Source organism: Lolium rigidum, chromosome 3, assembly GCF_022539505.1.
Source record: "Lolium rigidum isolate FL_2022 chromosome 3, APGP_CSIRO_Lrig_0.1, whole genome shotgun sequence".
In the NCBI taxonomy this organism is placed as follows: Eukaryota; Viridiplantae; Streptophyta; class Magnoliopsida; order Poales; family Poaceae; genus Lolium; species Lolium rigidum.
In genome coordinates, this window is record NC_061510.1 from 178,929,432 (window position 1) to 178,945,645 (window position 16,214).

General features: G+C 45.5%; 1 protein-coding gene across 1 annotated transcript; it reads left to right on the forward strand.

Moving 5' to 3' along the window:
* The first annotated feature begins 4,784 nt into the window (after window positions 1–4,784).
* Window positions 4,785–15,910, forward strand: LOC124702754 (abasic site processing protein HMCES). Its single transcript, XM_047234911.1, has 8 exons — window positions 4,785–5,100; window positions 5,187–5,376; window positions 6,359–6,444; window positions 7,145–7,257; window positions 10,794–10,859; window positions 14,161–14,267; window positions 14,450–14,515; window positions 15,163–15,910. The coding sequence occupies exons 1-8, from the start codon at window positions 4,961–4,963 to the stop codon at window positions 15,631–15,633; spliced, it is 1,239 nt and encodes a 412-aa protein (XP_047090867.1). The 5' UTR covers window positions 4,785–4,960; the 3' UTR covers window positions 15,634–15,910.
* The last annotated feature ends 304 nt before the right edge of the window (window positions 15,911–16,214 follow it).

Consider the following 16,214-nt stretch of genomic DNA (forward strand, 5'->3'; position numbering starts at 1 on the left):
GATTCTTGATGTATTTCGAATCATGCCAATTGTTTCTATTTACATCTTGTTTGGATTTCACTCCAATGGGTATGCCTAGAAAACCTTGTGTTTCGTACCCCATGTCTGTGCTCCTCTCATCATACATCTATCTATATGTACATGCCATCTTCTGAGCATACATACACATTTGCACAAAGAATAGGGGCAAAACGAGGCAAAACTGTGTTGGCCGGTCCCTGGTCTGGTCAGACCGGCCCCTGCGCCGGGCCGGCCGGTCACATGCCCGGTCAACCGGGCGGCGCGCCGGTCGCACGACTGGTTAAGTGGGGATGGAAGTTACCCCTTGGGGTCCTTCTTCCTCACTTCCCCCTTTCACCATAGACTCCATTGACGCCCCCTTCATCTCCACCACTCCCTAGGGCTTTCCCACCACTAGAACCCTCTCAAACTTCACCCAACCATAGATCGGGCACATTGGAAGATCTCCACCAAGGGATTTGGTCCCTCTTAAGCCACATTTGGAGTTCTTGGGTCCTTGGCCCTCAATCTTCCTCTTGCTGTTCTTCTTGTTTCCTTGAGCAAGGAGGACCATGTCTTCGGGTGATTCAAGTAATGATGCCCGTGGTACTGTTTCCAAGAGAGGCAGGCATGAGAGGCCTCTAGGATGCCGTACTAGCTCTCGCTTTCCTTCTAGAGCATATCAGGGCACTGGTCCAGATAGCAGCTGGGGTTCGAAGCAAGACATTTGCCAAGAGAAAGAAAGACAAGCATGCAGCTCAAGATGATGACCTTATTGAGAGAGTGCCAACATTCAATGTGGGCACAATGCATCTTGCTGATTGGAGAAGACTTAGAGAGGCAAATCCTTATCGGTTCGAGGAGCAGACCTACACTGGTGGAGATAGGTTATTCTGGATCAACACTCAAGTAAGCTTATGGGATGATTTCTACAACTCTAGAGAGTGTATGAAGAATGGCGTCATTGTGATGCCCAAGTCCATCAACAAGGAAGTGCTTACCATGCACCAAGCCACCAAGTACCGCTTCATGGTTGACACCTTGAAGAATATGGGGCTGTATGATCTTGTGTGCTTGAAGCCCGGTGATGAAAAGGGAGTTGGATACTATTGTCCAATCCTTGTTCGTGAATTCCATTGCACCGTGTTCTTTCATGATGATCCCGCTCGAACTATGACTTGGATGACTGGTAAAGAGAAGTACTCTTGCAACTATATTGACTTTTGTGAAGCCATGGGATTTGGTGGTGGCCGTGCTCATGGGTTTAAGATTCACTCTCAGGATAAGTTCTCTCATGGGGACATTGCCTTTTGCTATCCTTCGGAACCTACAGCTGGTCCTCCCACTATCTCTGAGATGTATTACTCCTATCTTGTGCTTGCCAAGCTATTCCGTGAGAATCTCATCAGCAAGTCAGGAGATACAAGTGAATGTCGGGCCTACCACCTTAATCTGATGTACTATTGCCGTTCTGAGAACATTAGGACAATTGATGGCTATGACCTCCTCTACTGTGAACTGAGGCGTTCTGTTCGGGACCGAATGACTCCAAACTATGCTCAGTATATTCATCAGATCATCAGTAAGGTGGTGCCTTCTCCCAACAATAAGAAGGATCAACTGATCAAGATGGAACCATTCAAGTTTCCTTCTCAGGACACTAGACCGGAAATCCCAGCAATGATGCCCTCTGAGCGCCGTTCCAAGGAAAGACATGACCCTGCAGCTAGCTCCAGCTACTCTAGGTGCCCCAAGCGCGGTGCCTCTCGCTTCTTGACCAGCCTGTGGCAGATGTGCAGGAATACCAATGATGTTGCTCATCAAAGCCTTGCCTTGAACCAGAAGACTAGGAGGCGCCAAAATGAGTTCATGGCTGCAAGAAATCACCCTGTACCTTCTCCTGGACCTGAGATGGAGCCTGTGGTTGCACCAACTTGGGAGATGCCTCCCATTGATGATGAGATGCTTCAGAACTTTGATCTCTCCATGTATGCTCATGGTGGTCTTCCCCCTAGATATGCTCAGAATCCTGATGCTGCTGGATATGGAGAAGATGATGATGAAGACAATGAAGAGTATGATGATGATGATGGTGATGACGGCTCTCCACCCGCTAGGACAGAGTTCTATTAATGAGAGCGCTGACATCCCTACTCTTTTCCTCGCCTTTTTGGTGTTCCGATGCCAAAAGGGAAGAAGAGAGTAGAGTCTAGGATCACGGGTTCCTTCCTTGGTTGCACAAGCCATGCTGATACTTCATTTGCTTCTTATTTGGCTTGTGCTTATTTGCTTGCTTTTTCATTTCAAGAACCATTTGCTACTTTGAATAATTTGTGTATGGACAAGTATTTGTATGCTTAAACTCTATGATAGGATGATTATGTTTTATGCTTATATATCTTGATATATACATGTCCATACCATGCTTGTTTCCTAAAGATATTGGGGGAGCTTCTAATATTCCACAAATGGTGCACTTTGCTTTCAAACGCAAACTCTCCAAGTGCACACATTATGGGGGAGCTGTCTTAATATCTTATATGGAAGCAAGATTTAAGCTTATCATAATATCTATATGTGACTCTAGCTCGGTTTGTTATCGTATACCAAAAAGGGGGAGATTGTAAGGGTATTTTACCCTTATCCATTATTTTGGTAACAATGACACCGTTGCTAGAGTATTTTGGTCTAATACATGTCTATGAGATTATTCCCAGGTATTAGCCAAATAGGCACAATGGTGTATCAATGGAACAAGAAGGTAAAGGGAGACCCCCCACTTTGACAAAAATAAAGAAGGCCTCCTCAGCACCTGGCCGGTCACAGGCCCGGTCAGACCGGTCGTGGCACCGGGTGGCCCGGCGCCGACCGGCCCCAGGACCGTGGCACACCGGGCACAATCCAGTAAGCTTTTCCCTTCGCCCGGTGCTAGCCCGGTCTGGGGTCCGGCCTGGACCGGCCTGGACCGGCCTGGTCCGGTCGCCCGCCCGGTTGGACCGGGCTGTGGACCAGACGCCTCGGCGCCAACCGGCTTCTGCTCCGACGTCAACCAGAGGCCTGTTCTGTATGCCAAAAAGTTGCCCCGGTCAAGACCCGGTCCCAGCTCCGGTTTGGACCGGAAGGCCCGGTCTGACTGGCCCCTGCGCCGGGCGTCCCGGTCCCAGGCCCGGTTGACCGGGTTTCTCGAAGGATCACTGAGGTGGACAAGTCGCAACGGCCATATTTCAAGTGACACTATAAATACCCCTTCTGCTACCTCTGAACAGTTAGGCACTACACTACAAGCTGTTCTTGAGCTCTCTCTCTCTCATACTCCATTGTTAGAAACACCAAAAGCCTCAGATCTCCTTCCTCCTCCACCCACACTCAAATCCCTCTGGGGAAAAGATAGAGGAGGACCTGATCTACTGTTCTACCAAGTCAAATCTTGTCCCCCTTGTATTCATCAAGATACTTGCTCTCTAGGGTTTCTTGGAATCCCTAGGTGGGCAAGAGTGGTCTGGAAGCATCCGGGCTGTGGATCCTGACAAGATTGTGAAGGTTTGGAGGCTGCCTCAAAGTCTACCACAAGTGAGTGAGCTATTCCTTCGTGGGATAGGCTCCGCAGAATAGGGTGAGCCTTCGTGGCGTTGGAGAATCCTTCGTGGGACCTCCACCCCTCCAAACGTGACGTACCTTCTTGCAAAGGAAGAAAACACGGGAATAGACCCTCGTCTCCGCGTGCTATCGGTTATCTCTAACCGAATTGCTTACTTGTGATACAACTGCCTGTGAGAGCCTCCGTGCTCGAGTTACTTGTATTACCATATAGGGTACCTCACCTAGTTTGCATTAGGCTCACCTTTATATTCCGCAAAGCCTAATATTGCAAAGAAAGAATCAAAATTTGTAGAAACCTATTTACCCCTCTCTAGGTTTACCATCTCTGAACGTTCAGAATGACCCAAAATGTTAGAAAGGAGGCCACCCCAAACGAGATTTACGGGTTGAAACACAAGCACACAAACTAGAAACTGAAAACTAAACTACATAATTTGAAACAAACATTTACGCCATATTGTTCAATACATTCAGAGAAAACGAGTTGAACAGCGGAGCACAAGCCTAGTGCTCCGCTTTCTAGGTTGGTGCCGCCGCGGCCGCTGAGGACTACCAAAATCTAGCCCGAGATACCTGACCTGAGCTTCGTGCCGCGACGACGGAGTTGCAGCTCAATTCTCCTTGTCGGAGTCGGAGAGCTTGATGTAGCACGCGTACTGGCCCGCCTGCTCGTGGAGCCATTCCACCTTCTTGTTGGCGTCATGGCGGGTCTTGTCCTTCAGCAGCTTGGTGACGGTGCCCAGGGCGGAGTCGGGGACGAAGTCGTCGGCCATCAGCGCGAGGGCGGCGTGCTCGAGCTTGGCGACGAGCATTGGGATGTCGACGTCTTCCACGTAGTCGCCCTGGTCGAACCGCGACATCGGGGGCGCGCTCTAGCTCCTCGGCGGCTGACAGCGCGCGGGCGCAGACGGAAGGGGATCTGCCGCTGCCCATTCTCCCTCCGCTGCGGCCTCCTCGACCTCCGTCACACACCATGGCGCTGCCGCGGCGGTGGATCTACTCAATTGCTCGCCGAAGTCGTGCGAATTTCTCGTAGGCGAGGAGTGAACATGGCGGCGATGCAGATGGGGTTTGACTAATCCAAATCAGATGCTGATATGCGGTATCTGCGAGTTGCTCTTATAGTCGTGTTATTATAAGAAAAAAATGGAAATAGTTTCCCCTTCCCGCGCCCCGATCCTGGCCTCGGCGCCACCGTTCTAGTACAAGTTTTCCTTCCTCTTCCCCAAAAATAACGAAAGAAAATAGTTTCCCCTTCCGCGACCCAATCCCGGCCTCGGCGCCGTCGTCCTCCCACCGCCAAGTCCCAAAACCAAGCAGCAAAGAGCAGCACGCTGGTTCGCGGCAAAAGCAATCCAAGATGTGCGGCCGGGCCAGGTGTACCCTCAGTCCGGCGCAGGCCGCCAGGGCTTTCGGTTTCCCAAGCACCACTACCGCCGGGGGAGCGGGCGGCGGCGGCGGAGAAGACGCTCCCGCGGTGCCGACGCTCCAGATGGATAGGTAGGAGGAAAATCTCCAGTTTAGGGCGTCGCCAAGGAAGTTGTGTTTTCTTCAGTAGTTAGTTTATTTGTTGTTGTTGTATGCAGGTTTCGGCCGTCGTATAACGTGTCGCCCGGGGCGTACCTCCCGGTTGGGGCCGTGCGTGCGCGTGCGCGGGGCAACGACGGAGATGGAGGAGGAGGCGCGGAGGAGCACGTGCCAGTTATCCAGTGCATGAAGTGGGGGCTTGTACCCAGCTTCACAGGCAAGAACGAGAAACTCGACCATTTCAGGATGGTATGGACTGCCCCCTCTGTTTTTATAACATTTTCTTGTTACAGATCAATAGCAATTTGGGAAGTTTTGGTACATAATAGATTGCAGATTAGGCTCGACTATGATGGGGTGTTTGTACTTTCATTGCTTCCATAAGTCTCTACCAGAAACTATCCCACCAAGAACATACAGATCTTACACACATACTCCGTCAACAAACTTGTTATAGTTTGTGAATTAACCGGGTGATGCTCACCGCTATTGTTTTTCTGCGACGAGGCCGGTGATTTCACTAATTTGTATGATTCCCTTGCATTTTTGAAGTGCATCTTGCTATAAGCAAGCGTGAAGAAAAAACGCACGGTAATACAACTTAAAAACTGGAAGTCGTCGCTCAGGCTCTTTATATGGTTATGTTTTATTTAAAATCTTTTAAACCTCTTTTGTAACCTTTAACTGCTTTACATTAATAGAAAAAATGCAGTTAAATACTTAAACTCTCCCACTGCTCCCGCTACTCCTCCAAAAAATGTAGCTATTGTTACAGCTACATGGCCCTTGCGGAGGCATGTAGGTCCGCTCTTGACGTTGGTAGTTGGTATCACATTTTGACATGAATGCTTTTGATTTGGATGGATAATTTTTTTATACAGCCAAAAAGCTATTTGATGTGAAGTTTGCCAGGAATAGGATATTTGTACTCCTGGGTTTTTTGTCTATATTTCAATGGGAATAGAAGAATTGGACGTGCCGCCCTGAAGTTCTTTTTACATCAACAGATTCTATCCATATCACCATATGAAATATACCGTTTTTAGTCCGTCTAATTCATGTTTGATTGCATGGCATTGGTTGATAACTCTATGATTTTTACCCCACTCTGGGCGCATCATAGGTCTTCGAGTGTACCTGCTGTGGAGCTTGATTTTCTTCCCATGGCTCTGGTTTCATTCCGTAACTGATTGTCTTTTCAGGACATGAGTTAATTTATTTTGTTATGCAGTTCAATGCTAGATCAGAGTCTATAAAGGAAAAGGCTTCATTTCGGCGACTTATCCCGAAGAATAGGTGTCTTGTTGCAGTAGAAGGGTATGGACATGCACTTGATTGTTATCACTGTTATCATGTGCAACTTTTACATATGGATCTGTTATTGTGCGTAATTATGTTCTGGGATGCTCAATGTCTGAGGTTTGTGTGCTATTGATTAACATGCTTTTTTCAATGCACTGGTATATTATTAAGGTTGTAGTAGAATGGTTTTGGACCTTGATCACAAATTGTTTCTAATCGTACAGTACTTCAGTTTTCTAAACCCATCATAAAGACCCGGACCCTGTAGATATATGAGTATGTGACAGCAATAAAATAAGCTAATTTAGGTAGGTTACACTGCCTCTGAGATTCCATACCGGTGGTTAACCGTCCCCGTAAGTAGGGGGCCTACCGCGGGCATGAAAATCAATGGTGGCTGTTTGCGGCCCTCGTCCTTAAAGTAAGAGGTGAGTTGACAGACACACCATCAATCAGTAAGTAGCAAGGGAGCGACCAGACTTGACTTTGACCTGGTCAACTAGGAATTGACTAGATTGAACAGACACCACAATTCGACCTAGAAACCCTAACGAGTGTGATATTTCCAACGCTTATGCAGTGTGAATCTATGATGTGCTGCTTATGTGGTTGATACGTGTTTACTTTTGTGTAAATTTATTCAAGTGAAGTTAACAAATAGTCTGCGGACTACATTCTTGTGTTAACCATGCATTGATGTTTCACACTGGTGCAGGTTCTTTGAGTGGAAAAAGGATGGATCAAAAAAGCAACCATATTACATTTATTTCCAAGATCAGAGGCCTCTTGTTTTTGCTGCTCTGTTTGACACATGGAAAAATTCAGAAGGTCTGGATTTTTTTTTCATCGCAGGCACCATTATATTCTTATTTATAGATTAACTGGGCCTTTTTTTAATTCCACTATTTTTGTTATCTTGCTATGTTTCCATTCTGTATGTAGGGCAACACTTTGATAGTTCCATACCTGAGCTAGAGAGATTTACAGATGTTTCACTTTCAGTTAGTTTTATTGCTGTTGTTCAAAATCATGAGGTTTTATGCGTCTGAACCTTGTCTGGTAACCCATAAAGATAAGAATAATTAGGTTGCGTGTTAATTGGGTTTATTGCTTACAGATAAATTCCATGTATCAGAGATTAGTTTCATTAGGATTGAAGGTAAATTTTTGAAGATAGATTCATCTGATTACAGTGTATCAGTGTGTAATATATGTTGTCTGGTCAACCTAGTCGTTGGGTCAAACCGCCAGACAAGGTCCATGAGTGTGGTGGTCCACCAGGAAGGACTGAAGATCTGCACTTAGCCATCGCTTAGAAGTATTCTTTATCTGCTTATGGGTCAGGGAGAACTGGAGAAGACATATATGGAAGAAAAACCTCTAGATACCTGTGAGTTTAGATGTGGTTCCCCTCGTCTCGGGCGGCCAGTTTGGCACCAGAAGGTAGGGGGAACCATGGATCATTGTACTGTACCGCAGTTTAAGTACCTTCTATGTTAGATTTGTGTGGTTCTTGGCGGCGGAGTCTCGACAGGGGAGGCGGAGTTGTACGGAATAATAGTCCCATGGCTCTATCCCCATCCTGGTGTGTCTGGCAGGCCAATGCGGCCGACGCTGGGCAGTTTGTGCGGTTTTGGTCCCGTGGATCGTCAGTTCTTGACCCCACATAAAAATCTTTATCTTAAGTGGGATGTTTAATTTCCATAGGTATTTGTTAAGAAATCTCGTATGCCCATTCATGTGGCCGCTATACAAAGATTTCACCGAAAAGATCCCTGACGATGTCAGCATCCAAAGAATCCTATTTGGTTCATCCGATAAATGTACCATCATCAATCTTTGGATAAATGTAGCGAAGCAGTCCACTTATCACCAATTAAAGTCCGTCTAAAATTAATATTGAGTGGAACCTGTGATAAAACATTAGCAATGGAAAAATCATTCCGTTGCCTTACTAAATATCTTCCCAAAACCAGGTATTCAAGCCATCTCCAATTTGGAAGAATCCTCTGTTAAAGAAGTGATCTTTAACCCATATAACACCCTTCCAATATTGAGAACCTGTAGGCTTTGCCTGAACTTGTGACGAAGTCTTATTTTTGAGATACTAGTTATGTAGCAAATCTTGGGGCACACCCTCTTCATTTAGTAATTTAAACAACCATTTGCAAAGTAAACACGTGTTCTTAAGGTCAAGTACCTCTATACCTAGGCCTCCCTGATCTTTAGGTCTACATATTATATTCCATTTTGTTAACAATATTTACATTTATTCTCATCACATTGCTAGAAAAACTGTAATCTGTAAAAGTTTAGATGCTTCCTTACCACTTTGGGTATTTCGAGAAACGATAACATAAACATAGATAGACTAGCCAGAACCAAGTTGATAAGAACAAGTCGATCTCCGTGTGAAAGCAACCTGCCCTTCCAGCATCCAAGCTTCCTTGCGAAGCGACTTTCTACTGGACACCAATCTGAATTCGAATTTTTCTGCAATGGACAGGAACCCCAAGGTGTCTAAAAGGCGAAGAACCAGAATCAACCAAAAATTTGTTTGCACTGTTGTTCTTCATCTTCTGCCTTTCAAAAACAGAATATCTCACTCTTATGGAAGTTAATGTTAAGTCTAGATAAATGTTCAAAGATGCACGATGCTATCATGTTAACGGATTTCTCTAAGCTGTGTTCCATAAACAAAATTGTGTCATCAACATATTGTAGAATTGAAACCCCTCCCTCGCCGAGATGTGAGAAGATACCTCCTACTTGACCATCCCCCTTTGTTCTAGCAATTAGGATTGCCAACATATCTTCAACTATATCGAAAATCGTCGGAGACAACACATCACCCTGTCTCAATTTGGCAATCCTTTTCTATTCCTCCGTCCCATAATATAAGATGTTATTACAACCAATACATGAGTTATCAGGTTGTAATAACATCTTATATTAAGGGACAGAGGGAGTAGTTTGGAAGTAATGATCAATATCATCATTGACCTTTATTCCCACACTACATCCTTGGACAAACTGCACAATCCATTCACACCACTCTGGTGGAATCCTTTCGTACACAAGGTTTGCTGCAAGAAATGCCATTTCACTTTGATACTCCTTCTCAAAGTCTATTTTAAACAACACCCCATCGATCTTCTTCCTATGAAGTTCATCGATAGTCTCATGTAACATGACAACCCCTTCTAAGATATTTCGTCCTGGTATGAAGGCTGTTTGAGTAGGTCTAATCACCTTATGAGCAATCTCCGTAATGCGATTAGTACCTACTTTAGTAAATATTTCAAAGCTTACATTAAGTAGACGTATGGGTCTATACTGTTGTATCTGTACTGCATTTTTTTTTTTTGCGTAATAGTGTGATAACGGTGTAGTGAAAAAATAGGTGGTCTCTAGTTTCTAGCAAACTGCCATTGCAGAGGACACAGGAGTAATCTTCAAAGAAGATTTTTTTTGTTCTCTGAAGCAGATCCTGGAGCAAGAGCCAAAAGAAAACTCTTATCCTTTTCCTGGTAACATGATCTCCATAGCCACCGAAAAGCAGAGCGGAGTTCAGAAGGATGCTTAAGCTGCATAAAAAAGTCACATGCCTTAGCTACAGAGTAACTGCTTTCCCAAGAGTATGTCCATGTGTCTTGATCAGTGCTATCAGAAGCATGATTGACCAACTCATATGACATGGGAAGATGGAAGAGATCCCTTGCTAGGTTGTTCTCAATAGGAGGCCTGAACCTGTCTAAATCTTTTGTTCCTTTGTGTATTCCAGTTTTTGAGTCCTTTATCTACACAAACTCGTACATCAGAGTTTTATACTTCGATAATCTGTATTCACAATTGTGTAGATCAAAATTGGTGAAGGGATTGGAATAACTTGTCTGACTGGTTTAACATTTTTTTGTGATCTTAGCGCGTGTCTCCGCATTGTAAATTTCACCATCTGGGAGGATTTAAAAAATGACCTTTTGGATTGTATTTTGCATGTGCAAAATGTACTGTATGCCGAGGGTGGATACCTACCCACCTGGATGTGGATAGAAGAACATTTCTAAATGTTTTGCATTAACATTTCAGTATTAGTAAATTCATAGCATGCATCAAATTTACTGATATTTTGTTGCCTAACTACACGCCTACACCATCTTTTGAAAAGCTTTTATAGTGTTGCTCTTTTGTTTGTTGGTAATTCTTTTTGCTGCTTGCTATTTATGTATTAGTATTAGTGTGCCTAGTGTCAATTTCAAAATCATTGAAACATGGAACTGTAAAGTGGTCCTCACTCAAAATTCTAACCGATAATTTATCTGCAATTCTAATGTATCTGCTATTTGCCATGCTACTTTTGCCAGGAGAAAGCCTTCACACATTTACCATTTTGACTACTCGTTCATCAACTTCATTGGGATGGCTTCATGGTTAGTTGTGGACTCTTTCCCCCATGATGTCAGATCTTTAATGCATTTACTAATTTGACTAACACTTTACATGCTCTCAGTTTTCTTAATGTTTTTCCTGTTGAACTTGGCTTCACGGTTATTACGATAACTGACAAGTGACAACATCTGTTTGTTTTGATCTTCACATTTATATCTGGTTATTGTACTTATGGGTGAAAATGAAACTGATACATACGGATGTTGCTCATCGTAACCTGAACCACCTTTTTTTCGGAGTCGGAGTCGAACACGGATAGTGCTTGACACAAATAGAAGTGCCGATAGTATCAGTTACGAATGTGGATTGTAAACAGGGTGAGTCAAATATTGATATCTTGGTTACGAATGTGATGATCAATCAACCATTCAAGATTCTCAAAATACGACTGCATTTGCAGTTCAACTAGCAAATGTAACTCCTAGATAAATGTTTTTCCTCTTGCTATGCATTTACTGATAAATCTAGAAGAAGGCACTGTATAAGATGTATGTAGTATGTAGGTTCAAAAATTTACAAGTAAAACTACTGAAAGTAACACGTACAACTTGAGACACCTCAGATGTAGACTGAGTCACTAAGATATATAGGCTGAGCAAGTTAGCTTGTCTCGGATATCTTATATTAAATTATGCTAGAAAGCCAGAAGCACAGGATTTCTACCGAGGACAAGAAATCACACGAAAACAACACACAGGATTTGTTAGCGAGGTTCGGCAAATATGCCGACATCAAGGGGGATAACTAGATCCTTCTCAGTGATACCGCAACACTGGCTACCGGGGCGCCAACACATGGTGCTAGCCACGTCACTTTGTTCATTTTTAGCAGGAGGATCACTTCATTCATTACTCATTAGAGTTCACTCTAGGCCTAAATCATGCCCTCTTGTTTTGCTCTAGCATGATGGTCAAGTTAGTGGTCCCCTCCTGGCGACTCAAGTGCGGAAACCCTAACCCCCCCGCCGCCACCGCCTTCCCCACCCCTCTTCCCTCTCCTAGCCGTCCCCTGAGGCTGCCGCCGGCGAAGCCTGGCGCAGCCGGTGATGGGGGAGGCGGGGATCTGCGCGCGGGTCCCCTGGTGCGGCGGTAGGGAGGCTGGCCTCCGCGCTGGGGGGATGGTCCCGGCCTGGCGGCGTGGCCCTCCTCTCCCTTCCTCGCCTTGGCCTCGCCGGGCTTGGGTGGCTGCGGGGTGCTGCTCCTCGTCCAGGTCTGGGACCACGGTAGCAAGGGCGGCAGCCCTGGATGGCGGTGACGGCGTCGACCTGGCGGCGGGTGGCGGGCGTCTGGTGCTGCTGATGTGGCACCGCAGTGGTGGTCTTCTCCTTCGCCGGAGGAGATCGGCTAGTTGTGTGGCTAGCCTTGGCGGATCTCGCGATCCGTCGTCTAGCTCCCGATGGCGAGGCGTAGCTGCCGGTGAAAGCCGGCCCGGACTTCGGTCATGGCGGATGATGGCGGCGCAGTTCGTCGTTACCTTGTTGAAGGCATTGTCTCTGCAGTCTGCGTTCTTCGCCTGGGTTGCTCCAGGGGAAACCCTAGACCCGGGTCTCCCGGATCGGACGATGGCGGCGCGCACCGCCGTTCTACCTGTTGGGGGCATCGTTTTTGGAGCAGACAACGGATGGTGGTGGTGCTCAGGTGGAGCGGTGTGCTTCTGCTGTGCCGGTGTCGTCGAGTCGCCGCGACATGGTGCAGTGGTGTCTCGGAGACGGATGCAGTGTGATGGACGCGCACAGGATGGTGGAGTCGTCTGGTGCCGTGGCGGCATCGATGGCAGGCCTGGCATGGCCAATGCGATGATCTCTCTTGAAGATGGAGTCGGGGAAGAAGGCGTTTAGCAACTTCTATGGCGTGTGTGTTGGCGTGCGCTGAGAGTCTGCTTGACTGGATGTGCTTCTCATCTGCTATTGGGCGGCCTGGGAAGGCATTTGGTTTTTTGGATGATGTGAGGTTGTGAATTGTCACCCCCTTCATCCCTCCGTAGGTTTAGTGAGGTGGCTTCGAGTTTGATCTTTTGTATTGCTCTTGTAAGGTGTTGTGAATAATCTAATAAAAAAAGCCGTGTGCATCCTTTGGATGCAGAAGCTGGGGTGATATTTCCCCCATTTCGAAAAAAAATGATGGTCAAGTTAGTTTGCTACAGAGATGTATCACCTGTGCCTTACTTAATTTGTAGCTCTTCAGTGGATAATTTTGTGGAAGATGGACATGGGAGAGTGTTCGGAAATGCGTTTCTGATCTGGGGTGTAGATGCTCCCTATTTCTAGACCAATCATGTTCCCTGCCCTTCTCCATATGTCAGTGTATTCAGGTACGTATTATATTTGTATCTCCCTTTTTGGACAGTGCTTAGGTCTGTTGCGCAGAGCAGAGGTAGTGAATGCTTGCAGCTCCGTTCGGCCATAAGTACATGACAGACGAATCTTTTCTGTACCTTTCATTGCTCGCCGGTTCCCAACTTGGAGCCCCCGCTGCGCGCCTCGTCGGCCTGGCCGGCCGTGGCTACCCCCGCTGAAAACTTCCCTGCCGTCCCCACGCCTCGTCGGCCCGGCCGGCCGTGGTTCCTGCCGCTGAAAACTTCACTGTCGTCCCCGGCGCATAGTCCGCCGCGAAGACGAAGGGCGAGAAGTCTCCGCGCGACCCCGCGTCGGCGGCACCGTGGAAGCGGGCGACGAAGAAGAAGGCCTCGCCGCCCCCTGCACCTCCGTCCGTGGAGGCTGGAGCCATCTCCGGCACAGGCTGCCCCATGGTGCCTCCCGCTGCAACGATGATGCCGGTTAGCTCGAGCTCGACTACCTCCACATACAGTCTGTTCGTTCACTTAGTTTGTTTGTTACTTTTTGTCATAGATCTTTTAGGGAAGTGGAAAAGTGTGAAGGCGCTATGTCCTATAGGAGGGGGGTGATGTACAACAGAAACCAACTCCCAGTCTTGAATATACATTAATAGTAATTTTTTTTTTTGGCAAATGGCAATACCGTTGAGGAATAATTCCACATTTTTGAGAGATTGTTGTGTCATGGCTATGCAAATTGTCCCATTTACGGCACTGTGGCAGTAACTAAGGCCTGTCCTTCAGTTTAATGGGGAAACTGGATGATGCTTCATTATGGTAGTAGTACCGTAGTAGATGAAGGAAACATGTCTGCACACAAATTTTTTGTGCAACTGATCTGCAGCAAGGTTGCTTTTGCAGTCACCTATGATTAGGTTTGGTTCTATTTGAGACTTCTCTGTGATGACAGATAAAATGCCACAATTTGAGATTTCTCTGTGATGACAGATAGAATGCCTGTGATCTTGGGTGATAAATACTCTGTTAATGCTTGGTTGCACAATTCATCTCTGAAGCTTGAAGAAATTACTGTACCATATGAAGGAGCTGATCTAGTAAGTCCATGCTACACATCATTTTACCAGTACACACAAATCTATATTGTATATACCATTTTTACATTGAACAGTATCGTCTGGGAATCATCTGTTTTAACTTTGTTAACGCCTGACAGGCGAAAATAGACATTAGGTTGTAACATGAGTATATAATGATAATTAATGGATCCCTTCTGCAGGTTTGGTATCCAGTGACAACTGCAATGGGCAAACCTTCTTTTAATGGCCCCGAGTGCATCGAAGAGGTAGGTTACTACATTCTGTTGCTAATTGCCGTTTAGTTTTAGATGTAGGACTCTGTTTTGGTTTAAACTGAATGTTGGTTGTCACACGATCTGCTATGCTCAGTATATTACTGGCCTTGCCTAGTGTTGGCAGGGTAAAATGAGTGAAACTGCTCAGCTTGCACACGTAATGTTATCTTTTCTTCCTGAAACATAGTGTTTTTATGTTTGTTGAATATTGATATAAATATCAACCGAACCGATTTCTTGATATCTACTGACATGTTAATAGCTTCGAAGTATTTTTTTATTTAAGTAACATGCAAATGTGGGTTTCACTACTGAATATATTGAAACATGGTTTTCTTATCTACTATAAAATAATATGCTTAATCAGTGCTAGTATCTTCTCCTTTTGTTGCATGTGCTATCTGAAGGTATCATTGTTGAGCTGTTTGATCGTCATAACTATGAGATCATTGAAATATTAAATTTAATGGAAGTACAGTTCTATACTAGCTAAAATTTATCCAGTATCCAGTTGTTGGTGGTATACGTTAAAAGTTGTAACTCCCTCCCAGTTGTCAGATTCAGATGATAGTTTTTCCCTTGTATTTTCCAAAGCACAACAGGACATGCTTTCTTCTCTACTACTTGTGAAAGTGCAGGTACAAATAAGGCCTAGCGGAAGGCCTATTTCAGAATTCTTCATGAAGAAATCAGCTGCACATGGGCAATCAGTGAAGCCTGATAAGACTTCACCAGAGGTTGCAGAAACACAAGCATCCAGAACTGCAAAAGAGGACTGCGAACTGGGAGAAAATCAACTAGACAAAGCAGACAAACAGCAGCCTGCAGAGAAGGAGTGTTCTAGTGCAGTTAAGGATGAATCTGTTACTTTGGAACCACAAACTTTTTATACTACTCATAACATTAAGAGAGAAGATGTTCTGGAATTAAACCAGAAACAAGATACTTCCGGAATCAAGAGGAAGATCCAGGACACTGAAGTCAAAGCAGAGACGAAGACAGAGAACGCTGGTAGATCGACCGTTGGTCCTGTTAAAAGGAAAGAAAAAGGCCCAAAAACTGCTTCAGATGGACAAGCGTCACTGCTATCCTTTTTCGCAAAGAAGTAGCTTCCCAGGTGTTTTAGTTTTCTGCATTTTGCTGTCAGTTAAAGAATAACAGAGCACATCTAGTACTAGTAATCTTTGCTACCGCTATACTTATTCGCAAAGAATCCCCAGGTGTTTTAGTTTTCTGCATTTTGCCGTCAGTTAGGAATAACATAGGATATCTAGTTACTGGGAAGTGCTAAAGTATGCCATGTCCCTTGGGTGTGTTAATTTTCTGCCTTTTTCCATCTATTTAAGTACTATAACGGAGCTTATCTGGTAGTAGTTGCCATTGTTACCGTGAAGTGTTAATACTCTTTTGCTAATGATGAAATCAAGAATGGCTGTTTCCGAGAGCTGGCCCCTTTTGTCCTCCCCATGGATGGGTTTTGCGGGCATAGGAGCTATCTTGATGTGGCGGTGATGCCTTTGGCTACCCTTAGGGCATCTCCACCGGTGCACCCCATAAAAGGAGGGTACCGTCCCTAACTACATGTCCCCTGAGCTCTATTTAGGATGTGAGGAGTCACATATGACTTGGACCGATGTTGATGAGCGAATGTGGCTTTGCCCTTGGGAAGTTCCATATGGCCCAAGGTCCA